Genomic DNA, 25,691 nt, shown 5'->3' on the forward strand with positions numbered 1-25,691 from the left:
TGGCCCAGGATCACAGGCTGGGGACCAGCGAAGTCCAGACTTGAACCCTGCCTCCCTGGCCTGCTCAATGCCAGTCTCTACCCTTTGCATGGACTCAGAGCACTCGAGTGGGCGTGGGGCTGATGTACAGACACCAGGGAGGAGGGCCTGGGCACAGTCAGCCCAGAAAAACACGGGCTGCCACTGACCAAAGACCAGGGGGACAGTCAGGAGGACCTCCCCCAGTTCCCGGCAGCCCGAGAATTCTAGAGCTCCCTGTGCCCCTGCTTTTCAGAGAAGTACATTTATAGAGGAAAAGGGGCAGGGTGATGATAATTCAGGACATCTGCAGCCAGAGTTAAATGAGCGTCTCATAATGATGGTGATTTAAAAATTAACGGGCGCCTGGGTGGCTCCGTTGGTTAAGCGACTGCCTTTGGCTCAGGTCACGATCCAGGAGTCCCGGGATTGAGTCCCACATCAGACTCCCTGCTGGGCGGGGAGTCTGCTTCTCCCTCTGACCTCTTCCCTCTCATGCTCTCTCTCTCTCTCACTCATAAATTAAGGGAAAAAAATTAACTCCACTGTTTGCAGAGCAATGCACGACCACTTCGCGGCCATGACTGAATGGATCGATGAAAACACAGGTGCTGGGGATACGCTTCAGGGCACAGAGAGAGAACTAGGAGTTCCGAGAGGCCCCCCCCCAAACTGGGGGACTCAGCGCCCCACTGCAGCCCCTTCTCCGGGGCATCACCAGGGATTCTCTGGCCTGGGGCTTGTGTTTTCTCTTCGCACAATGGGGGTGCTGGTCCACTTGGGGAGCCTTGAGGGGGTTGTGTACATGGGGGGCAACCCGCCTCCCTGGTCTGACAAGAAGAGGAGGAAAGGACTTATGGGGTGGGAGACCCAGACCTCCCCTGTCGACACCGGACAGCTGTGGAACCTTGGCAGTGACCTACTTCCGCGTGTGTTCCTTTGCTCATCTGTGACAGGAGGGAGGGCCCCGGCAGCTGAATGTCCACGTGGGAGGACGTACGAGTCCGCTGGGGCCGCCATAGCAAATCACCACAGAGATGGCGCCTTGAGACAACGGACACGCACTCTCCCAGTCCGAGAAGGCGGTGTGGGCAGGGCAGCCTCCTTCGGGAGCCTCGGAGGGAGAATTGTCCCCCGCCTCCGTCTGGGCCTCTGGGGGTGACTGGCCAACCTCGGTGCCCCATGGCAGCTACCCAAATCCCGCCTCTCTGCCCTCTCTGCGTGTCCCCAACTCCCTCTCCTCTCCTGTGAGGACCCTAACTGCAGGCTGATCTTGTTTGGGATCCAGCTGCAAAGATCCAATTTCTAAATCAGGTCACATTCACAGGGACCAGGGGTTAGGACCTGGTCTACCTTTTGGGGGGAGACAATTCAACCCGCCCCAGAAAGCATTTTGGGGAAGCAAAAGCCATGAATGCCAGGTGTTGTCATTCTCATGCCAAGTCAAAGATGGTGCACGGTGGAGAGGGGTGGGGGGATCCATCTTTGCCTTCACAGCATCATCGGTGCACCCCCTGCTGGCCAGGCACATGGGGGTGCCACAGGGAGTCCAGATGGAGGGCGGGACCTTGACCCCAAGAAGAGGGGAGGCTGGTAGTGGATGGAGGGAGTCTGCCATGGGGTCTCCTCCACGCTTGGCTCCTGCCAGAGAACCCCTTCCGACCACCAGAGAGCGGGGACATCTCCGGGGCTCTAATTACTATTTTTATCTTCCTTTACATAGCGGCCTGCCCTGTCTTTCATCCTCGGTCTAGTCTTCGGGGGGCCGCCTGGGGCTCTCCCAGCCCCTCCGGGAGCGCTCGGCTGATGTCATGAGAGAAAACCAAGCCCCAAGAGACACTCGAGTTTCAAGTCCCTGCTTTCTCCAATCTTGTCACTCACACCCTCTGCCAGAGGGTCTGACTGAACCTTGACCACCACGCACCCCCTGCCATGTCACCCCATGCCCTGTGCTTTCACGTGGCTGGTCTCCCTTCTGGAACATTCCTCTGTGCCCCTCCCTGCCCCTGCTTAGCGCCTCCCCCCCCCTTTTAGCATTTATCCCTCTGTGATCCCCTCTCATTCCCCCGGACCATCGTGGACTCCGCACTTGACTGGGAGGTCCCTGAGGGCAGGAAGACAGTCCCAACCCCCAGTACCCAGATGCCGTCTGGATGTTCATGGAAGGAAATCATCCAGAGACCCGGATCTGAATTCCCTCGTCACCGTCTTCTCAAGTGAGTGCCCTTGGCCTCACCAGCTGAAGCTGGATGTCCTCGTTGGCCTCCCGGGCCGGCCTGGTTGGTATGTTGACAGACGAATGGGTTTCTGGGACTCCTAATCGATGCACAGGACTAGGGCGTCTACCCCCAGGGGCCCCTGTGACCCAGCCTCCCCCAGCCTGCTGCTCAGCACCCAGCCTCCCGGGGATTGAAGTTGGAGGGAGGCCCGGGCTTCTGCAAACTCTGGGATGCCCTCCCCACCCCTCCCCTGCCCCGCCTCGGCTCCAGGTGTCTCTCTCTCCAGCTATTTTCTTTTCGGATCCCGAGTTCAAAAGAACAAGGCGAGCGGGAGCCCTGGGAAAACAAAAGCCGGCAGGCTCCTTCTTGCAGGCCAGCTCGGGCCTGTAGGGTGCTGCCCACGTCTCCGTTCCGTCCGGGAAGGAGGGCGTTGGGTTCCGTGGGTTCCAGTGCGACTGGGAAAACAGCAGCTCCAGTGGGAGGAAGGCAGAGCAGGGGCCCAGGCGGAGGGGCGGGGCAGGGGGGTGGGGGGGCCGCCTGACCCAGTTAGAGCCCTAAAGGGCTCCACGGAAAGCCCTTTCAGATGTCCCCCAGCCCCGGGTGCAGGGGTGGCCTAAGAATAATAAAACAACATTTGCATGGGGATTTCGTTTACAAAGCACTTTCTCAGGGGTGGGAGGCGCTCGGGTGGCCTGTGGCATCCTGGCGGGGAGGCCGAGGCCTCTGGTTGGTTCCACCCCCCAGCCGAGCTCCGAGCTCCCGGTTGTGTACACGTGAACAAAGCGCTATTCATCCGACTGTTTCCGATTCCTCTGGATTTCGTTCTTTTTTTCCCTCTCCCATGAAGAGCTCACTCAGGGCTTGTCACTCAGGCCAGAAAAGGGGTGTCAGCTGTCCCAGAGGGAGGGGTTGGCTGGGACCTGATTGGAGGGAGGCACCCCTGCCCCGCGGCACCCCCCCACCCCCACCCTTTGGCCCCCAAGCTCCTGGGAATGGGAGCAGCCTCACTGCGGTCGGTTGGTGGAATTCTTCCCAAAGCTGACCTGTGGCTTTGTCTTCGTGGTTAAAGAGTGAGCACAGGTGTGGTCATGTCTGCGCGTATGTTGTGTGTCTGTCTGAGGACACCGCAGAGAGATGAGCAGTGTGGGGAGGGGCTTGGCTAATTCTTCCCCAGCAGGGTGCATGGGGAGCGGGTGTGGGGTGTGGGGCCCTGGGGGGGAGCGTGAGGCCCCAGGGTGTCTGCACCTGCGACAGGTGGGCGTGGTGAGACATCTGTGGGGAGAGAGACACGTGACCATCTCCTGGCTGCTGGCACCCAGGGATGAGGGACGCAGCGTCAGACCCGGGCCCCTTAAGGGCCTCCCATGAGCTATATAGGGTCCACCTGCAGGGGCTGAAGCAGGTTTTAGCAGCCCTGGCAGGAGACCGAAGATGCAAGAGGTCATTGCTGGGCTGGAGCAGTTGACCTTCACCTTCGAGAAGGATGTAGAGACGCAGAAGGGCACTGGCCTCCTGCCTTTCCAGGGGATGGACAGTGAGTGAGGCCAGGGTGTCGGCTGTCTCTCTGGAGGAATCGAGCCATGGCCTCTCTCCCAGCCCTCTCTGGAGGCCTCTCTGCTCGGCTCACCAGGGAGACTGAGTTGGGTGGGGGGGCTGGAACCGACCATCTGCGAGTCCCAGCTCAGCCCCTCCCTTCTTAGGGGCTCAGGTCCCCCCTCTTACATCTTCTCCAGGACTCTAGGAAAATGGGGCTGACTTCCAGGCAGTCCATTTCCCAGACTGGGAAAGCAGAGACACCCAGAAGGTGAATTGTGAGAAGCCCGGAATGTCCACACGGGCCCCCTGAGCTCCCCTGCGGCCCTCCCTCTCCTCTGTTTCAGAGCTGGGGGGTTAGGTGTTGAGGTCTGGAGGCTGGTTCTGACAGCCAGCAGCCAAAAAACCAGGAGCCTGGGGGCCCCCAGGCTCAAGCGTCAGGGAAGTTGGCGGGGGGCACTTCCTGAGAAGGAAAAGCTGCTCTGGCAGCTGCAGCCACTGAAGAAGCTACCTTCCTTCTTCCCCTTCTAGAATCGGGCTCGGCTGTGTGCAACTTCTTCGCTAAAGGGCTCTGTGACAAAGGTGGGTCAGCAGGAGAACCTGGCGGGGGAGGGGGTCTAGACCAGTCTATACTGTGGTGGGTTCCACTGGGCCTGGAATAAGGTGTCAAATCTGCACCTGGGGGAGGGGAGGTTGGAATGGAGTCGAATTTGTCTTATAAGGAGGCAAAGGGCAGGAGAGCGGGTACGTCCCTCAGGAAGCCCTCAGTCCTCCCCTCCCTGCGAAGGATTTCCCTGGCCCAGCAGCATTGATTAGGGTACCCAGGGCTACCCGGAAGGGGACAGTCCCTTCTTTCTGCCTTGCTGGGGGTGGGAGTTTTCCAGAGTTTCAGCCTGTGTGTTCCCAGGAGGACCCGGAGGTCTTGAGTTTCCTCCCCGCCAGGAAAGCTGCACGCTTCTCCCCAGTCCCCCCAACTTCTCATCCTCTGAATCAACACGGGGCCTGGTCAGCTCTTCTATGTAGTCTTTATGTCCTAAGACAGCTCTGTCTTTCTGTCTCTGAAATGCTACCCATAAATGTCCCCTAATTCTCCCCCACCCCAACTTGGATCAAGCAAGCCCCTCTCCCCTAATACAGGCGACCTGACTCCAACCAGGGGTTCCCAACCTCTGGCTCACGAACCACTCATGGCTTCTTCCTATACAAATACACAGTTGCCCCTAAAAGCCTTGCCTCCAATCTGGGGGTTCCCAGTCCCCCTATAGATTCAGGTTCAGTAACCCTGCGAATGTGAATGAGTTCAGGACCAGTTTTTTGGATCCAAGCAGTCCTGTTCTTGGGAAGCCAGGAGGCTGGGAGGGGCCCAGATGGGGTGGGGGGGTGCTCTAGGGTGTAATTGCCACACACCTCGAACCTCCTTTGTCTTGTCAGCCCTGGATGATGGAGTGGGGGGGGGGGACCAGCATTGCTCACTTGAGGCTCAGCACTGAGATGGCGTCTCGGGTCCTGTCTCTAAAGCAGTGGTTCATAGTGACACCCTCTTGCAGAGAAACACCACTGCCCTGGCCGGTGGTCACACCAGAGCAAGTTCCGGACCGGGTGGTGGGAGGGAAATTTACAAAGAAGCCCTTCCTGGTTTCCCTCCCCTTCTATCAGACAGACAGCCAAGCACGAGCCCGGCCCTGCTCAGGAACTTAGAACTGGGGTGTCCTTCCTGCTGATGCTAATACCCCAGGAAGAAGAACAAAGAGTTACCTCGACCATATCCACTTCCTTCTATGTTATTACAAAGCTGGCTTGTTGGTTAGCACCTTAGGTCTCTGCACTCAGGAAATGTAACCTTTGTGGGAGTTTTTAGGACCTGATTTTAACAGGCCCTTCGGGAGCACTGGATGCCCCCAGACCGTGCTGCCCCCAGAACCACGGCTCTGCTCTCTGGTAGGGGTCCCCCGCCATGAGCCTGGAGGAGAGGGGGCGCCTGAGAGCTGCTCAGACCCTCTGGGGCTCCCTGGGGTTTGAGAAGGGTTAGGCAGGTCCGGCAGAGCAGAGGGTTTGAGCAGAGGGGTGGTCGTGCGAACAGCCTGTCCGGATTACTACACCTCCTTCATGTTGCCTCTGGCCCCTGATTCTAGCTCCCGGGGCGGGGGGGGGGTCAGGGGTTGGGAGGGAGGGAGGAGGCATGGGGGATCTGAGCCCTAGCCTCTCCTGGGGGAATTCCTTCCTGGGCTGAGCCGGGTCCACGCCGGGTGCTCTGGTGTCCCCAGGGAAGCTCTGCCCTTTCCGGCACAACCAGGGGGAGAAGATGGTGGTGTGCAAACACTGGCTTCGCGGCCTGTGTAAGAAGGGCGACCAGTGCGGTTTCCTGCACCAGTACGATGTCACCAGGATGCCCAAGTGCTACTTCTACTCCAAGTTCGGTAATGTCCCGCCGTGGCTCCAGGCCTTGCCCGGGAGGTTGGCAGGGTGGACTGTGAGAGGGACAGAAGTTTTGAGAGGGGCACGTAGAGGAGGCCGTGCATGCCTCTCTGAGCCTCGGGTGCTGCTTCTCCAGCCCCCTAGGTACAGGGGCCCCTGGTTGTTGTTGTTTTTTTAAGGATTTTTTTTTTTTTTTACTTGACAGACAGAGATCACAAGTAGGCAGAGAGGCAGGCAGAGAGAGAGGAGGAAGCAGGCTCCCCGCTGAGCAGAGAGCCTGATGTGGGGCTTGATCCCAGAACCCTGAGATCATGACCTGAGCCGAAGGCAGAGGCTTTAAGCCACTGAGCCACCCAGGCACCCCAGGGGGTCCCTGTTTTGCTGCCCCGAAGGCACACACGGGTCCCTCTGAGGGAAGGGGAGGGTGTGGCTGGAATCAGGGGCTGAATAGTTCCCCGGACAGTCCTGGCTAATCACATACCCGGACTGAATGTCCGGAAACAAGTCTTGAAAGGGCGATCTCTCTGTCCCGGGGTGGGTCTGGGCCAGGGAGCCCCAAACAAGCATTTGGAAGCCACTTTCCCAGTGCTTGTCCAACACACAGAGCACCTGTTCTGCTGGCCAGTATCATTGTCTGCTCTCTCCACTGTCTTACTTATTAAGTCTTATTTTAGAAGGAAACTTGACATCGTTTCCGTAAGTAGAAAACGAGCATCTCTTAGGGGCAGTGCGAGGTAACTAAGCAGACAGTCGTGAGGCTCAGACCCCCTAACCTCTCCACTTATCTTGTGTGGTCAGGTCTGGCCTCAGGACCACCTTTTGTCATCCACGGGGCTGCAGAGCGGGGAGCCACAGCCACGTGTTCTCTCCCTTAAGAAGGGTCTGTGAATGTGTTTTAGATCTCATAAAATATCTTCCCAATACCATTCTACCGCTCTGTTCTTTCCGGAGCTGGAAGGAGCCCTAGGGATTATGTAGCCTAGCGCTTTTCAGACTGTGTTCCAAAAGAGTGACCGGGGAGGGGAGAGCTGGCCCAGTCTCCAGAGACCTCTCTGACTGAGACAGCTGCAGGGGTCGCTGTCCCTCATTAGTGCCAGCGGGTCCCCCCCTCCCCCCAGCGTTGTAGGGGGAGTCTCGGGTATGTGGGAAGAAGGCAAAGCATCCTCGAAGAGCCCCTCCCAGGCCAGAAGTCCATGGCCCGTGCGCTCAGAGCTGGGGTTCAGCTGCCCACGTGTGTTCTTTGAAAGGAAGGACAAAGTTTACCTGGAGCCCCGCTCCCCTTGGTCACCGCCTAAACCTCTTTCATTTAAAAAATGCCATTTATTCATTCCTTCAGGAAAACTTGGTTCTGTTTTCTTTTGGGACTTGGATGCTGTGCTGGGGACGGGCACAGGGATGGGACCAGGTTCCCTTCTGCCCCCCAATACCTCTCACGGTGAGGGGCATCCTTGTAAATCATTGACGGTCGTTTGTAACCTCTGTTTCTGCTCTTAGAGTAAATGAGTATCTCTAATAGCCCCTCAAAGGGATTCTGCTTCTTCCTGCAAGGAAGTTGATTTGTTTAGAGCCTTAGAGCTCTAGCTCTCAGGAGCACAGGATGAAAGGGGCCAGGGTCTTTGGGCACAGCCGCGGGCTGGGGAAGGCAGCGTGGAGGGTGGGGTCTGGGTGCCACCTGCTGGCCGTCAGGGGTGCGCGGAGACGTGCATCCAGGCAGGGGCAGAAAGGGAGCCCTGTGCGGGTGATTTCCCACCGCCTGACCTGTCAAATGCTCACCAGCCCTGGAGGGGGGCGAGGAGGGGGTATGTCACTTCCATTCCTCTGGAGGCCGGAGCCAGGAGTCTGCGCTCTGCCAAGGGCTGCACACAGACGACCAGCACGGAAACCCATCGTCAGTGCAAGCAAGGCTGGTGATCGTGGCCACGGCATTTCCCCTGTCCGAGCCCTGGTGTCCTCATTCGTGAGACGGCAGGACCTGGAAGGATGGTGGTTTAAAGCTCTGTGGCATCCGTGGCCCTCTTCTCCAGGTGAAAGCCAATGGTGTGAACATCGTGAAGTTCCTTTTGGTTCTGAGAAGCACCACGTTGTAGATTGTTAGGGAGGATGAGATTGGAAGCCTTTACCGCTTCTCTACTCAAATGAAGTGAAAAATGAGCCGAAGCTTCCCCAAGGCTCCTTCCAAGTTCCTGGCCCCTAAGAGAAACCTAAGAGGGTTCTTCCCGCAACTCTCAAGTGGTCTGTCCGACAGGGCTGGTTCCTTTTAGGGAACCTGAGTCCTGGTCCCTCTACAGACCAATGACAGTGCAGATGTCGTGAAACTACAGGTGTCCCTCTGTGTTGCGTCTGGCATCATCCCAGTGCCCCCTTGGAGGCACGACTCTGCTCTTCTTGGCATTTCCACCAAAAAGGACTGTGCCCTGGTTCTGGAAGCACCGTGGGTCTCCTAGCGATGAAGGCAAGAGGGTTTAATCAGATTGTTTCCACGATGTGTCTTCTTGGATGGTTAGCTGCTTACTCTGGGTCTCCCCTCCCCACCTCTCCTCTCGTTCCTTCCTCTCTGGTAGCCTCCAAATGCCTTCAGTTCCAGCCCCTCCTTCAAGATCTCTGGCCCTGCCTCAACACTGCTAGGTGTGCTTATTCCTACCCCAGTCCTGCTGGGCACATAGTACTGGGATCCATCCTCCTTAGATTGTTGGAAGGATCAGAAAAACCTCTCTGTGGCTGGTGGCAGACAGCAGGCAAGTGGCTTCTGTGCAAGGGGCAAGGTCCGTCCAGTCTGGGGAGGATGGAAAGAGCACTAAAGATGAGCCTGCTTTTAAAGAATGCTGGACTTTTCAGGTGATTGCAACAAGAAGGAATGTTCCTTTCTCCACGTGAAGCCAGCTTTCCAGACCCGGGACTGTCCTTGGTATGACCAAGGTTTCTGCAAGGATGGTGAGGCCCCGATAGAAAGGGAACAATAGGAGATCAAGCTGGGAGAGGGGCGGTCCCTGGCAGGGGAAGGAGGCATATTCTGGATGAGGCCCGGGGGGCCTTCCCAACAGAAGATCCTCCCATCATCCTCCCCAGGCTTCCCTGTAAGGTTCAGCCAGTGATGGGAGCAGCTTCTTGCAGCAGGCTTGCCGGGGTTCTAATAATGCATCAGCTGTGTGACCTTGAGTGAATTGCCAAACTCTCCTCATTTATGGAAAGGGGAAACCCCTCCCTCCTAGGGGCGGACCCCCAGGAGACTGTTCATCTACAGTCTCCTCTTTTCCCACCGCCCCCCCCACCCATGTGCTGCCGCTGAAGCTTGCTCTGCCTACCCCATTAAGAGGCAGGTTCCCCCCATCCTAGTCCCTGTGCCCTGAGGTCCACATGCTTTGTTTTCCTTTGCCTCCAGGCGCATTGCTCTGAGGCCTCAGCTGAGCTGGTTTGGGGGGATTCTAGGGGAGGAAAAGTAAGCTGTGGGGTGAGCCTTTGCTCAGTTGTACCTTCTGGAGCTAAGTCAAGATGGCATGTGACTATCTACAATCCTATCATTCTGCCCAAACGCAGTGTGTTAGGAACGCTTCCGGCCCCCTTGTTCAGGACCTACCCCAACATATTCCAAGGTCGCCTCTCCCCTCTCAGTCACATGGTTAGGAAGCAGGTGCTTTGGGCAATCTGGAAGGGAGAGATTTATACACCCGGTGAAGTGGAGAGCCTGACCCTCCTGGTGAGCTTTGTCATGTGTCTTTCTGGCTGTTCTTTGCCCAGCAGGTCCCCTCTGTAAACACCGCCATGTCCCTAAGACAATGTGTGTTAACTACTTAGTGGGCTTCTGCCCCAAGGGCCCCCACTGCCAATTTGCACAGTGAGTATGACCCCTGGATCAGCAACTCCCACCTAGCACTGCCCTTCTCTGGCTTCTAGATCTGGAACCTTCTCTACCTTCACGGGCCCAAGGTGGGAAATGAAGTATCTGGTGAGCATCCGCCCAGTGTTTTCCTTGCTGCCTTACCCTGCACAACCACCCCCCCTCCCCCACTTGGGGCTGCACTGAACGCTACCCCAGGCAGATAATGCGTCTTCGAGCTGGGCATGGACATCTAGTGCTTCACAAACTGTTCTAGAAATGAGTAGAAACCCTTAACACCCACCCCACGCCTCTGCAGTTCTCCCTCATCCCCTGGCTGGGGTCTGGGCTCCTTCCCCACCGGGTTCAGAAATGGGAAATCTGCAGCAGGCTGACACCGAGCATGCTAATGAGCTGGGGGCGGGCGTGGGGGCTGGAGCCAGGCGGTAATCATCTCTCTCTCTAATTCCCTCAGTCCCAAGATGAATCTTTCATTCAACTCGAGCTACACGAAGGTGAGTGCAGGCAGGAAGGGGGCAGGTGTGTCTGGTTCTCTTTACTGGGCATGCTCCCTGGGAAGCAGTCTCTCTCTCTCTCTCTCTCTCTCTCTGGTACCGCCCTATGCCCAGCTGCCTTCACTCTCTCATGATCTGCTCCAAGTACCCACCCCGGGAAAGGCACACGCCAACACCCCAACCCCCTCCAATCCTTGTAACCTCTGCTTCAGGATGCTCAGCTTATGGGCCCCTGAGGCTTTCCTTATCCTTAGCTGGAGTGTGTATGTGTGTGTGTGTGTGTGTCTGATCTCTATGCCCGACATAGGGTTTGAATTCATGACCCAAAGGCTAAGAGTTGCATGTTCTTCCAACTGAGCCAATCAGGTGCCCAGTGTTTGAGGGGTTTTTTTTGTTTTGTTTTGTTTTGTCTTTAGATTTTATTCATTTGTTTGACAGAGAGAGGTCACAGGTAGGCAGAGAAAGAGGGGGAAGCAGCCTCCCTGCTGAGCAGAGAGCCCGATGTGGGGCTCGATCCCAGGACCCTGAGATCATGACCTGAGCCAAAGGCAGAGGCTTAACCCACTGAGCCACCCAGGCGCCCCCATGTAAGAGGGGCCCAGCTCCGGATTTGTGGTCTAAAGATGTCGTTCGGGATCCGGGCTGTCCTGATCGTGCCCAGTCCCTAGGGAAACATATAGTCTTCTTATTGCTGCCAAGCACCGATGAGCACCTCTGCACATCAGGGGTCAGGGAACTAATCCAAATCTGGCCCCTGCCTGTCTTTGCACAGCCTGGCACCTGAGAATGATGTTTTTAAAAGCGTGTAGGAAAAAAGGCAAACCAAAGAATAAATACTGTTAACGTGGGAGAATGAAAATGTCTGTTCTCGAAGTTTTCCTGGATCAGGGTCAACTCATGGCTTCCGTATCCTCCAGAGCCGGTCTCAGGCCTATGCGGCAGGGCTGAGCCGCTGCAACCGAGCCCGCGTGGCCTGTAGAGCCAAACCGCTTTCTATCTGGTCTTCTACAGAAAGCCTGGGCTGACCCCTGGCCTGGATGACTCTGGCAGAGGTCAAAGCAGGCGTGGGAACAGGGCTCTGCTCTCTCTGTTCCTCAGGGCCCCGCATCCGGTCCCTCAGCCCCAGGAAAGGCGGGCGCCGGCTCGCGAGGGCGCCCCCTGCTGCCCCTGAGTGGGATCTCGGCTGGAAGGTGGGAAGCCGCCTCCATCCGTGACTGTTGGCCAGTTCCCAAGTCCATGTGTCATCGTCAGCAGGAGGCATGTTTTGAAAATTACAGTTGTCACCAAAGGCGTCTTGAAACCTGGTTTCTGCTGAAAGAGCTGGCCAGAGCCTCTGTCCCTGGTCTAAAGCCACCATGTCTACGCAGAGTGGATGTCTACAGTGTTTTCTCCTGACCTTACCTGTAGCTAGTCCACGGGCCACGGCGTTCAGCACCTCCTGCTTCCGCCTGGGAGCGTCGCAAGCCCCCTTCCACGACCACGGAGTGCCGGCTTCTCCACCCTCAGAGGCAGCCCCAGGAGCCCCTGCTCTCCTGCCGCTTGGGGCTCAGGGCACGGGAGCAGAGCCCGTGCTACACGGTGAGTGGCCGCAGACAGACCAGGCCATAGCCCCGCTGAAGGCGGGGGTAGGGGGGTGGGGTGGGGTGGCTACAGTTGGTCAGGTAAAAACAACACACGGGGGCAGGAGTGATGAATGGGGGTGTGGGGGGCCACCGGTAACCCCAATGTTTCTGCTAAGTCGCCACGACCTCAACTGACTTCCATCTCCAGCCAGACAAGAATTTCTTTCCTTATTAAAATCTAGTAAATTAAATAGCTCTCACCTCCTCCTTCACTGCCTATGAATTCGGAGTTCACACCTAATGTCCTCAAGAATTGGGGGTGTGTGTGCAGGATTTGGTACGGGAAGGAACGTAGCACGTTGTTTTTCTGATTTTGTTGATTTTGCTATTTTCTGGCTTATCGGGAAGAAACCTAACTTCATGAGATAACACCCACACTGTCCCGTGCTCCTGACTCCTCTGTACTGAAAGCTCCAGAAGGGACAGGGAAGGGCACAGAGCTCTTCTTGCCTTTCTTAGAGTACATTTGATGTTGGGGACTTTGAACATCTGGATCCCTGTTCTCTGGGATAGCGATGCTGGTTTGAAGGTCTCAAGGTCTTTCAGGCCTGAGATGGAGCTTCATTTAAGAGAGAATCCATCAAACTCCTTACAATGACAGCGAACTAGCTCTCCGGGTTCCCTAGACGGGTTAGGGCATTTCTCCTGGGATCCGAATTTACAAAAAGTGACATCGGTCATCTTTTTCTTTTAGTGTCGTAACATGGGCCGTTATGCCAGCCAGAGCAGTAAGACTCCAACAGGTAGGAGTTATCAAAAAGTAACCCCAGGTCGGTGGGCTAACTGACGACCATCCAGCGAAGAAACCCAACGGCCACTCTGTGGGATCCTCTGGTCCCCATGCCCAGCGCGCCCTCGTGTTGGCCCCCATGGGGCTGGAGATGCGGAAGTAGTGGCCTGGTGCACGGGGGCTTATTTCCTCTAATCCTGTAAGGGAGCCCGCTGGTAGAAATACACCAGGACTGGAGGCAGATGGGACTGTGGTAGGGGTCACAAAATGGGGGAGCAGGATGGAAGTACACCCAGAGCTCGGGTTTGTGGGACATGCACGGGTCCTGCTCCGCGTGGCTCTTGCACCACAGCCAAGCTCAAGCCATTCACGGCAGTGCTGTGCACACGGCCTCTCCTGCTGCTGGGAACTGATTAAACCCAATGGTTTTCTTCAGCATGACAGCTGCCTCCCTGCGTGGCTTCCTTCAGTTTAAGGCTCTATTCTGTGCGTGCTTTAGGCGAGGAGTTACAGACAGGGTGATGGTGCAAACAAGGCTTGTCTCTGGGAGGGGAGGGAGTGATGTGCACCATTTAAGGCCACACTAAGTCAAAGGCCATTGTGATTTAATCTGTAGGGAGAAGTGCAGGGAGGCTAAGCCAAGCCTTTTCGGGAAAGGGAGAAAACGGTAGGTGTGGTCGGAGCAGGTGTGCCAGCACCCCCTTTGGCAGATGGAGACGGCGGCCCGGCCTGCCCGGAGCTGGAGGGAAAGTGGACGGGGCCGTCCTCCCCCAGGGCTGCTGAGACCAACACCAGGCAGTCGTGGAGGCAAACTGCCTCACGTCAGGCCTCCGCTTCCTCATGCTTAAACACGAACCTGGCACCCGCCTCACCGGGTGGTCGGTAGGCTAGACCGAGAGCGTGCAGGTCAAGAACTTGGCACAGCACTTGACTTTGATTGCGGAGTAGGCACTCACACGGCAGCCAGGCTTTTGTGTGAATTGTGGTGGGGTCTTTCTTGCTTGGTTCAAGGTTAGATGACGCCACTGAGGTTTCGTCCTGAGAGACTTCAAGAAGTAAGACAACATGCCCGGGGCCACGCCCACCCAACTCAAAGATGATGGTCTAGCAGAGGCCAATAATAGAGGGGAAGTAAAAATACATACATTTAAGAATGTGCTCTTTCTGAAAGGTGGTGGTGATCCCACAGAGGAGCACAGGAAGCAGGCCAATCAGGATCATCTGTAAATCAGGAACAGTGGCAGCAGACACGGTTTCCCATAGGAGCAACACACCCCATTGCTAACAACACGATTATCTTTAAGAACTAAATACTTGAATGTGTATTAGGCAAAAGTACTTTCCCCAGTCCATTCAGCATCTCAGATATTCCCACTCGGGCCTAAACTCCAGTAGCTGACGCCGGGGTAACCCACCCTACAGAGCACAAGGGCGCAGCCAGGGCAATGGGGGGGCCCTTGAGGATTTCTGGCCTTCCAGAACGGGCCCCTCCTTGTGAGTCTTCTCACAGGTGGAGTGAAGCCTGGCCATCCCAGAAACAACTCCTCAGGAGGGACGGGAAGGCGGGTGGGGACTGTTTGTGTGGATTCTCTGCCCGCTGCTGAACCAGAAGCAAAACCTAAGCACTGTTGCTCACCCAAGAGCTCCCGCCAGGCCCGTGGAAGGTACCGAGCATCGTTCTGGGAGACAAAATCCAGGAGGCTGTTTAACATGGCTCCTCAAGCTATGAGCATTCCCAACTTCTTTTTCTCAGCTTTGTGAAGAGCAGTTACTTGTGCCTCGCGTCTGCAGGACGCTGGCTTCTGGCAGCTCAGGCTCCCGTGTCTGCATTTCCAGTTTGGAACAGAATCTCTGGTCTTGTGGGATGGAGCTTTGCCTCCGCCACGTTGCACGCAGGATTGGGGCAGGCTGTGCAAATGAACTTGTGGGGATATCTGCATGTACGAGTAGTAAATCTGGCCTCACAAACCAGACTCACAGTACTCGTGGAAGCGGGAGCTTTGAAGTGTATTCCATCACTCGCAGTTGGGCTTGACCTCAGGCGGCGGGTATCCGCTGACCTCAACAACTCAGACTACTGGAAAATGTACACCCAGAACCAGGCCAGTCCACAGTCAAAAAACGGACTTCCTCTGTAACCATTTTAGATTCCAATAATTTTATTCTTTTTACTCCCTCTCCCCCAAACCATCTTCAATGGTTAAATGTTCACTGCTGGTGTCCCAGCGTATGCCCCCTGCAGGCTCCAGGCTTCCATCCTGTGTCCTGGTTACCACTTCCGCCAGCGCTGCAGCTCTTTGGATAAATAGAGAGAAGTGTAAGGACCCAAGAGGCCACTTCTTTTTCTTTTTTTAAAAAAAGATTTTATTTATTTATTTGACAGAGAGAGATCACAAGTAGGCAGAGAGGCAGGCAGAGAGAAAGGGGGAAGCAGACTCCCGGCTGAGCAGAGAGCCTGATGCGGGACTTGATCCCAGGACCCTGAGATCCTGACCTGAGCTGAAGGCAGAAGCTTTAACCCACTGAGCCGCCCAGGCCCCCTGCCAAGAGGCCACTTCTAAAGACCGTTTCTGTCTCCTGCGTGTGCAGATCATTCCGTTCCCCTTTTGTTTTACAGATTCAGAAATAAAGCCTTAGGGGCAATCAGAAATTTCTGCTTCACTTTCTTCAAAGATGTGAAAAACAAACCTGAGCCTCAACCACCTGAGCCCTTTCAGACAGGTAAGCCTTTAAGGGGGGGCTTGTCCCTGAGAAAGAAGTATAAGTGAGGTGTCTTGGAGTCTTCATGTACACAGAGCTGATGAGAAAGGAACTCCTCTTCCTAATCAACGGACTGGCGGACCACACATCTACCAGCGCCCCACCAGTGGTGTGCAGGAATATACCGCAGTCCTGTTCCTGCTGCTTGATCTGCTCTCCCACTTACTAGACACCCAATCAATCAAAAAATCCAATTAGAGTCAAGTCTCCCCCCTCCTTTTTTAAAAGTAGGCTCCACGCCCAAAGTGGCACTTGAACTCACGACCTTGGGATCAAGAGTCACATGGTCTACCAACGGAGCCAGCAGGCACCCCAAGTCCTATTAAGCATTTGAGAATTACACTGTCATTAATGGTTGTCTTGTACCTTTACACCAAAAGTTTTCAGAAAGTATCTGGGCTTTTTTTAATCGTGGAAAAATACTGGGCTTTTTTGGATATTCTTTTATATGCTTCATCTTTTAAACTGTAACTATAAACTTTGTAAACTTTATAAACTTTACAAACTTTAACTATAAAAACATATTTTTATAAAGCAGGACTTTAAAAAAATGAGGTAAGTCATCTTGGGACTAAAAGAGAAATGAAGTTCAGACATTCTTCCTCCTGGTAAGACCTGATGCAAGCTGGAAGTCCCAACTAGGATGGTTTTGTTTTACATGGTGAAAGTAATGTTTAAGATATCCGTGACCCTCAGACACGAGTGAGAGCTGTATTGTTTCTCCCCCGCTCTTGGGAGGACAGAGCTGTTCAGTTTCAACGATAAAAAGAAGTTCTAAGGCAGGAATGGAGAAGGGTGCTGATCTGGCAGGCAAACGACTTTCAGAGGAGAGAGCGGACCACCCGATCTCTAGGGACCTCACATCCCTAGAGCGCAGGTGCAATTACGTCAATTCTAGTCAAATCTTACAAAGTTCATTGTAACCATAACCTTTAATAAAAAAAAAACAAACCCAGAGCCGCAGGGAGCGGCTCACTCACGAGGGTATGTCAGATAAAGCAGCACCATCATTAAAAAGCAATTCACAGACTCCCCGCTCCCAGCCCCCCGGAGGTCCCGCAATGGGACGTGACCTGTGATTTTGGTTAAAAATATCAAAAAAGCTTACTCAGATGCCTGAAGCTCCAGCCGCACCACAGGACAAAGTAGCCAGTAAAGAGCATGGTGAGGCCCCCGACGCCGCTTCTCACCGTGGTGCCGCACCTGACCCAGCCTATTTAAAAAGAAACACGTCGGTTGCTACGGTGAACGGCAACCAGGGGCGGCAACATGCCAGTGACTCAAGTCCTCCCGGTCAGCATGGGTGTGGGGCTTGTAATGCGCAGCATTTACACATCCCCCCGGCCAGGGGTAATTTTTTAAACAGATGAAAAGGCTCAAATCCGGAAGACCTTCAATTTTAATATTTAGTTACTGCTGCTTTGAGAGTTTGGTCGAAATCTCGAGTGGAGATTACTACGATTGGTTCACTCGAGGCGCAGGGTCCTCCTGGCTCTGGGACGATTGAGGTGGGCAAGGGAGAGAGGAGGGTAGGTGACGGGGTGGGCGGGGCAGTACAGAAACCAGCTCTAATCCGTAAGTGGCAGCTGCTACTCTGCCAGGTGTGCTGCTCTCCATTACGTCCGCTGCTGGGGCAGAAACCGACCAAGAGGAGAGAAGGAAGCCTACGCACTCGTCTCTTTATCGGTTTCCCTTCGCCGGGTTGTACCAGCCATGGCTACAGTAAGAGAAACTTCTCCAAATGCCTGGAACCAGCAACACAACCCAGCAGACTGTGACTCCAGCTCACCTTTCTGGACAGCTCCCAAGAGCCACATCAGAGACAAGTTGGAGGACGCAAGTCTGGTCGGGGGCTCCAAACTCCTGAGAGCGGTCGAGCTTCTCTCCCACAAAGGAACTACGGTTCCAAACAGAAGGCACTGTGATTGTTCACCAGGATTCAGGCTCTTTCCCGACACTCCGTGCCCGCGCCTCCCAGGGCCAGGCTGCAGCCCCTGGGATCAGGACCCGCAGACGTTTTTGATCTGATGAGCGGACTGCGCAGCCGGTCCAGTACACGTGCTCTGGGCAATGAACGGTCTACATTTCCCACCGGCTGCCAAACATCTGAGCAGAACTTTCCACTATTACAGGGCCTACTGCTCCTCGTCACTCAATGTACTAGAATCAACACGTGTGCCCTATTCGCCCACTGCTATTACTGACCAGCCGTTTCTCACTTCTGTTCAACCAAAAATGCAGAACCAGAAAGCAGGCTCTAAGGCTATCTATTTACAGCTTTCCGGCACCCGTTTTTCTGTTTAATGACAGGCAGGGTATCTCTACTGTTGCTGGTCCTCTGGTCTTGGTGGGGTTCATCAGGATAAAGGATAAATGAAGCAGATATTTACGACAAGTTTAGCAGATGAGGTAAAAGTTGCTACGGATGTAAAAATGCTATCCAAATACTTGTTATGTTAAGGAACAAGGAGAAAAGCCATACTGACTTCCAAGAAGTTAGACCGAAAGAATTATTTTGCAAGGTGAAGACTAAAAATCCTTAAAATAAAGGATGACATGACCCATTCTTGGAAAAGATGTGAAGAGACACTTTCGTGTTGATGCCAATTGTAGAACCACTTCCCTGCCGTGTTAGAACAGGGGTGGCCCCCAGACTGTTCCTTCTCCAACCAGAAGCCTTCATTAAGCGTTCACAGTGGGTATAAAAAAGCCCAGGGCCCAGGAGGGGACAGCGCAGAACCCACAGGAGTCCCGTTAGACCGTCTCCAGTGTCATCCTTCCCACTACTCAGGGACCCTGAGCTCTGATCTCCATCCCTTTTGGCTGGGTTGTGGGCCCAGGAACTGCTAACACCCATGGCCATCTCCTCTAGATGTTGTCCTCGACCTGCCAGTGCTGACATCCTTACGTCCCAAACCTAGCAACAATAGCTCCGCTCTCTCATAGAAATGCTGGAGCCGTCCCTACCTCGTGTACCTCTAACACTTCCTATCACCCCTCCGGCCTGGCTGGAACTCCAGAAATGTGACTGCTTCACCTCTCATGCCTCTCTGGCTATGGTAAAACCTCCCCTCTCACGGCTTCCTCTGGCTACCAGCTGACCTCATCCTGGCTTGTGCTACTGTCCTGCTCAGCTGCTTCCCCACATATGCCCCATCTCAAATATCTCACCAGGGCAATGCTACTGGATGATGAGAGAATGGCCTTTAAAAACCCATGACCCAGGGCACCTGGGTGGCACAGTCAGTTAAGCGTCAGAGTCTCGGTTTTAGCTCAGGTTGTGATCTTAGGGTTGTGGGATCAAGCTCTGCAGGGGGCTCTGCACTCAGCTTGAGACTCTCTCTCTAAAATAAATGTTAAAAACAACAAAAATCAAAAAACCCTCAAACCAATGATCCTGTAAGTTTTCCTCATTATTTTTTTAAAAACATTTTATTTATTCATTAGAAAACACAAGCAGGAGGTGCAGCAGGCAGAGGGAAAGGGGGAAGCAGGCTCTCCATGGAGTAAGAAACCCGATGCAGGGCTCGATCCCAGGACCCTGGGATCATGACCAGAGCTGAAGGCAGACGCCTAACAGACTGAGCTACCCAGGCGCCCCAGGTTTCCTCATTTTACCTTCTGCTATCCCCACCAGCCAAGTTTTGCGTTCTGTAGTTCAATGAACGGTGTTTTTTCCAAACCACCCCCTCCCCTCCCCCCATCTGTCCACACCCCATCCCCTGTGCTGGGTCTGGGGCTCCCTGCTCTGGCAGCCTCCCAATACCAAAGGTACTTTAAAGCTTGGCTGCTCTGCAGAAACACCGTTTGAAAACAGGATTCTTAGACTTTATTCCAGGATCAGTCTCTAGGGATGAGGTCCAACTGTCAGTCGTCCAAGTGCGGGACCCAAGGACCTAGATCTCTTCAGCTGGAGTCCTGAGAGCCCAGGCACCTGAATTCAGCCCTGGCTCAGCCAAGCACCCCCGGCTAAGCGCGCACCAAGCTTTCCTTTGAAAAAAGGAAGCCGATTCTATTGCTGAGGGCTCTTAAGACCCTTGTATTTGTGGAGTCTCCAGGGATTTAAATCCTGAACTTCTAAAATCTACTTTGGCTAATGCTGGGAGAACTACTTTTTTGGGTAGTAAGTCTGTGAAAATCCTTCTCATTAAACCTCACAAGATGCCCTTAATGCCGCCGAGTTCCATAAGCCTAATTCTCGTTCCCAACTTACTGAACCCGGATGTTAGGGTCCGTAATCAAAGGAGTGAGACCGATACAAAGCAAAGGTCAAGCAAAGCTTTATTTTGCGCCAAGTATCGAGAATCAAACTGACCAGTCAGGGCTGTCTCTTACACAGAGGCGATCCGTAATCCTTTGATTACGGATCCTAACACCAACTCTGTGGTGTCCTCAGAACGATCAGTCTGCTGAGCTATGCCCAGTACTGCAGACCGTGACCAATGAAAGAGAATAGAAGCACTTAGAGCCTAGGTGCCTGGGCAGCTCAGTGGGTTAAGCGTCTGACTCTTGATTTCAGCATGGAGCCTACTTCGGATTCTCTCTTTGACCGCCACTCACTGTATGAACATGGGCATGTCACTTGACACTTCTGGGGCTCAGATTCCTCACCGATAAAGAAAGTGGGACAGGGCCTTCAGCGACAGTCATCTGAGTCGTCATGAGGGCTGAACGAGGTAATAATGCAACATACCAAGCGGTGTCTGATACAGTCATCCCCCGACCAACATGAGTCCCCTCCCTTTTCCCTCTGAAATGAAAAGTGCCTGTATCGGAGACACTCCTCAGCACTATCAAAGGTAGTACAGGAAATAAGTAAGTCCCGCTTGCCAGAGAGATTCGCACGGGCCACTGCAAACCACAGAGAAACAGATCTGACAACCACCTGTGTTTCTAGTTAGGGTGCACTTTCTGCAAGGCGGTTTAGTGGAAAGAACAAGAAGAGTCTGTTCTACCTGCTGCTTTACCATCTACTGGCAACATGACCTTGAACCAATCACTTCTCCTCTCTGCCTGTTTCTTCATCTGCCAAACACAGAAAAATCACTGCCCACCTCTCAGTGCGGTGACGCTGAAATAAGAAAATGGATGGAAGCACTCTGAAAACAAAGCAACACAGATGTTAATGGTAATTCTAGGTCAGCATGGGGAAAGGGCTGCGGGCCCCAACTTTGACCTTGAGACAGACTCCAAGTCTTTAAAGAGGGCCTAGAGGTTAGGTCTGTTTGTAGGAAAACCAGTAACCACTAAAGCAGTTGATGATGTACCTGTAGCTAGCAACATTGTCCAGTCACTACACTTCTGTTTTGAAAGCTTTAGAAAAAATTACCATACCAGAAAAAAATGCTTGTTGTCAAACCAGATGACTTGGGGTTTAGTGAATATATAATAATTTATAAAATATACCAGAGAGAGAAAATATGTCTCTTTTAAGAAGAGACGTTACAAGTTTTTCAGGTGCAAAGCTATTGAGTTGCTACAGGTCTCCTGTTGAAGCTAAAAGTATTAGTAAATGCTACACACACACACACACACACACACACACACACACACACGAGATCTAAATGCTACATTAAACTAATGTGTTTCTAGAAAACCTTAAAAGAGAAAATTCTAAAGCTTCCTGGTGAGGAAAATGAAGAAACTTTATGTACCGTTAATTAGAGATAGTCCAATAACTGAAGGTCAAGTTGTGCAGGAGAAATGGAAGATTCCCTGAAATTCCAGGGAATTCCTGACTTGACCCATTCTAGGCCCTGGCAAGGAGCTTCCGGAGGGCTTCTAAGGAGATGGCCTCACAGCCTGTCCATCTCTTTCCACGACTCTTTATTGGATCTCTCAAGACAGCCTAACAGCTGCCCAACATCCTCCGGCCACGCCCCCGCCCCCTCCTGCAGCGGAAATGCAAGTGATCAATATCACTGGCTGACCTGGCCTAGTCCGACCTTCAACTCTGCGTGGAGGGTAAGGGAGAATGGTAAACCACTGGTACTAATTCTGCAGCAAGAATTGATGTTTTCAGAACAACTCTAAGTCTGGTACACTGGAGTGCCTAGATAAAAAAGTCAAATGAGCAAAAACAGGAGTATTCTGAACCTTATTAATTCAAAAGGCACAGAGCTGTATGGATGGGCTGGATGGCCCGTGAAATTGCACACGTTTACCTTTTGAGAGTCTCTCCCCCTGGGGACTGGTGAGCTGAGGCTTTTGGGCCACTGCATTCCAATACTGGGGCTTCCCTGGCAATACTCCTAGTCCAAGATAACCAGGATAGAGCTCTGGAAACCACTCCAGGCCCAGGGAGCTTGAAAGGGTCTTCCTATCAGCAATGCCAATCTGATGGAAGGGGCTGTAAGAGGCGTGAGGCAGGACTGAATGTAAGGTTTGCTGGCAGCCCAGGTGGGACACTGGGGGCCCACGGCCAGAGCTGGGCTGCAGAGAAGCTCCTTCACCACTCTCTGTTAACGCCTCCACATCAGGGACTCGGTGAGGACGGGAGGCTCCTGCTTTCTCTTCTTGGAAAAATCTGACAGCCAGAGAAGCAAGGCTTTGATTATGTGGCTGTGACACAGAAAGCAGCTCACTGCAGGCCGTCTCTCTTGGAGTGAACAAATTTAAACTGGGATCTTCATGTGGACCTTTCTTCTCTGTGGCTGAATCATCACTACTGATGTTCTTTGCATCACCGTTCACAGAAGCCCATTCTGGGATTTCTGCTACAGATAGACTTTTCTCTGCATTTCCTCTGCTGCCGTGTGCCTCTGTTCCAAGGTACAGTCCTTTTCCCTGGTTCTCCCTGACTTGGATGTCACCTACTGGGCTAACTTTAAAATTTAAAAATTGTGATTCCGTGTTCTTTTCTTGAGTCTCAGAGTCTCTAACGTCAGAAGAGACTTCTGAGAGGTGGTCCCTGGCCTTAGACTGTCTCTCGTTGTTTGACAATGATGTTCTTACTCCTTCGACCCCATAACTGAGATTCATGGGAGAACTGTGATGAGGTTTATCTGGTAAATTTACTAGACGCTTCCATCTTAGGGGATCAATTTTGTCCAATCTGAAATTAGTAGAAGTGATCTGTACATCATTGGGTAAGGCAGAAGAGTGTTTTCTATCTTGATTTGATGAAGAAGGTTGTACTGGGCCAAGAGGTAAAGATGTTTCATTTTCTGAAAGGTTACTTCTACCTTCCCCTGATGTAGGCAAATATTTGGCAAGTTCTCTCCTAGGAGTGGTGTTCTCTGATGCGTGAAACCGACCCTTCGCTTCTCCCTGGAAAGTTATCTTTGGTTCAGTATTTTTTAGTGTTTTGATAGAGCTCTGACCTTGATTCTGGACGTCTTTATTTGCCTTTGTATTACTTGATCTTTCCAAACCAACAGCCAGGAGTGGAAGAGACTTTGTTGCCCGTTCTGGTTTGTCCTTCACCAAGCTGGTATTTCTCTTCTTACTCGCCATCTCCAACTTTCTCTCTTTAGTGTTATTTAAGTCGGCGATTGGCCCTTTCATTTTTTTAGTGTGTGGAGCTGGCTTGGACTGACAAGCTTTCTGATCAGCAGCAGGTACAATTGGTCCTATCATCTTACAATATGGCAAGTGGGATTTTAATCGTTTAAATGGCTTTTTACAGTAAGGACACACTTCCATCCTGGATGAGTATCGCTCTCCTATTCCTGAAAAATGCAAATGGGAGATTATGAGGGGCATGTAGCTGGTAAATTACTAACATTTCATTTAGGTGTGTACCTTTCATTTGGAAGAACCTAGGTTGAAGGAAGTTTTAAAAAATGTGTTTTGGATTATTCTTTTCCTTACAGAAGTAGAAAACATGGTTGCTTTTAAGATAAATATCGTTGGCTTCACTTCTGTTTGACATTTTACATTTCTTAAAGTCTTCCAAGAATCAACTGTTGGTAAAAAAAAAAAAAAAACAACCAAAGTGGTTTTCCACAACCCTAATTAGTAGATGAGGAAAGCCAAAAGACTTAAATCTAAAATATTGTTAAATTAATGGAAGAAAAAGTTGTACAAGATACAGGTCAGAGAGGCACCTGGGTGGCTCAGTTGGTTAAGCATCTGCCTTCACCTCAGGTCATGATCCCAGGATCCTGGGATCCAGTCCCATGTGGGGCTCCCTGCTTAGCAGGGAGTCTGCTTCTCTCTTCTCTGCTTGTGCTCTCTCTCCCCCCTTACATAAATAAAATCTTCAAAATACCAATCAGATTAAAATGTTTGCTGTTTAAGGTTACAGCAAGTCAACTGGTTACTACAGGAGTGTAAAGAAACTGTTAAAATCCCTTAAACACATCACTTAAGGAAAGAATGGCGAAGAGTAAAAACTCGGGCCACCATCTGAAGGCTGCTGCTTAGAATCATGGTTTTCGAAGTGGTATATAGAAGATCTACTACGGTGCAACAAAAAAGTGTTAGACCTTCCATCATTTCAGCATGAGAAACGAAGCTCTAACACCGTATTGGTAACATATGTATACACACATACACGTTTATGTAAAAGTGTTTACCGTGCACAAATGATATATACACGTGGTGGGGACACAGTCCTCATTTTTAATTTACAGTCTGCAGTACAATGGACAACCGGCAAATTCATTCAGCATGAAATCTTTGTGATATTCATGCCACATAAAAACAGGGAAAAAAACAATACCATGTATCATTTGTACCTCTTTGAGCACTAAGCCTGGCACATTACGGTTGTTGAATGAATTCCTTTTCTGGACGTAAACACGCAAACGCTATTATCACAGATGACTATGGCTGTGAAGACCTTCTGACCACTGAACACGGAGACTGAAACCATTCACACAAAACAGATACACAGAATCCTGGCCAATCCATTTAGGATCCTATACAAACTCGGGCAAAACAAAACTGTTTCCAGCCAAAGAGCTTCAATTATTCTCACTTTGGAGGTACCCCCTTGACAATATAATCAAAAGTAAATACCCACAACTGAAGCCAGTCCACGGGCCTTGGACTGATAACTTTGGAAGGGGCTAGGGACCTCTTGCAAGTGTCTGCCTCGACATTCCTCCACTACCCTGAAACCTACTGGAAAGATCCTGCACCCTCACGTGGTAACGTCTCACCGTGGCTGGGTGACTACTTACTGACTGGAGCTTCTCCAGAAGGATGCTAATGTGGGGGCTGTTTCTCCCGGCTCTCCATGCCTCACGATCGCAGTCCCCGAGTCCGGCAGAACAAACTCGGTTTGAATTGTCAGCCTGCGCGAGACACAATCAGAAACGTGACTCGTTAGCACACCCAGCGAATGGCTGTGGCGCCGCACTGGGCCAAATACAATCTAACCGCGTGATCGGCAGGGCAGGTCCCCTCGGTGCTCCGGGAAGCAAACAGTTAAGGCCGCGCCCGCCTCCCCCGCGCAGGCCCCGTGGGACTCCTGCCAAACGCCGCCGCGGCCGCGGTACCCGGCCCGCCCTCCTCCCGGCTCCCGCACTTTTTCCGGAGGCGGAGCCGCAGCGTCCCGCTGAGTGGGCGGGGCCCTCCTCCCCAGCGGCCCCAGCCGGAGACTCCGGAACCGCGCGGATGCTGAAGGGGGCTCGTCCTGCCGCCCCGGGAAGCTCCCCCCACCCCCACGGCTGGCCCGCCGTCCGATCAACTCCCTCTCCTCCCTCCCCCCCCTCTCTGACCCACGGCGTGAACCACCGGACACAGCACAACTGGCCGCAACTGACCCAGAGCAGCATCCTCACCTCGCCAGGCGAGGAAGTTCCGGAAGCCCCCGCGACAAGCCCCCCGGCGCAGCCCCTCGAGCGGCTTCCCAACTCCCGGGCAGGCACCGCCCCGCAGCCCGTCTGCGCCACTGCCTGATGCTGCTCAGCTGTGTTTTTAAAAAACTGTTACCACACAGGGGCCTAACTCAAAAACTTGTTTCGTATTATGATGCCATAATTTAAGTTAATTCAAACCTGGCTGGACTTTTATGCCGTTCCCCGGTCGGCTGCGAACAGGCAAAAGCTTAGGCCGCCTCTCCTGAGGTCCTCTCTCCCAGAAGCTCCCAGTCGCTCCTCCCCACTCCGAGCCCGC

General features: G+C 53.0%; 2 protein-coding genes across 11 annotated transcripts; one reads left to right on the forward strand and one right to left on the reverse strand.

Moving 5' to 3' along the window:
* Positions 1-491: 491 nt before the first annotated feature.
* On the forward strand, positions 492-16,742 carry CPSF4L (cleavage and polyadenylation specific factor 4 like). Its single transcript, XM_045085978.1, has 8 exons — positions 492-3,771; positions 4,302-4,352; positions 6,035-6,187; positions 9,021-9,116; positions 9,924-10,514; positions 11,922-12,092; positions 12,831-12,879; positions 15,484-16,742. Exons 1-5 carry the CDS (start codon positions 3,669-3,671, stop codon positions 10,019-10,021), a joined length of 501 nt encoding a protein of 166 aa, XP_044941913.1. The 5' UTR covers positions 492-3,668; the 3' UTR covers positions 10,022-10,514; positions 11,922-12,092; positions 12,831-12,879; positions 15,484-16,742.
* On the reverse strand, positions 15,002-25,677 carry CUNH17orf80 (chromosome unknown C17orf80 homolog). Of its 10 annotated transcripts, none has more exons than XM_004749046.3 (6): positions 25,574-25,677; positions 24,755-24,868; positions 21,791-23,296; positions 17,416-17,523; positions 16,735-16,839; positions 15,002-15,161 (listed from the first exon to the last, which is right to left on the reverse strand). In XM_004749046.3, exons 3-6 carry the CDS (start codon positions 23,268-23,270, stop codon positions 15,136-15,138), a joined length of 1,719 nt encoding a protein of 572 aa, XP_004749103.1. In that variant the 5' UTR covers positions 23,271-23,296; positions 24,755-24,868; positions 25,574-25,677; the 3' UTR covers positions 15,002-15,135. The 10 variants fall into 10 exon arrangements, 9 of the variants coding, with proteins under 9 accessions (XP_004749103.1, XP_004749101.1, XP_004749102.1 ...); XM_004749044.3 differs by lacking the exon at positions 25,574-25,677 and adding an exon at positions 25,358-25,463; XM_004749045.3 differs by lacking the exon at positions 25,574-25,677 and adding an exon at positions 25,340-25,444.
* Between the last annotated feature and the right edge of the window lie 14 nt (positions 25,678-25,691).

The sequence above is a fragment of the Mustela putorius genome, unplaced genomic scaffold (genome assembly GCF_011764305.1).
Source record: "Mustela putorius furo isolate JIRA1106 unplaced genomic scaffold, ASM1176430v1.1 tig00000873_pilon_pilon_pilon, whole genome shotgun sequence".
NCBI classification, from domain to species: domain Eukaryota; kingdom Metazoa; phylum Chordata; class Mammalia; order Carnivora; family Mustelidae; genus Mustela; species Mustela putorius.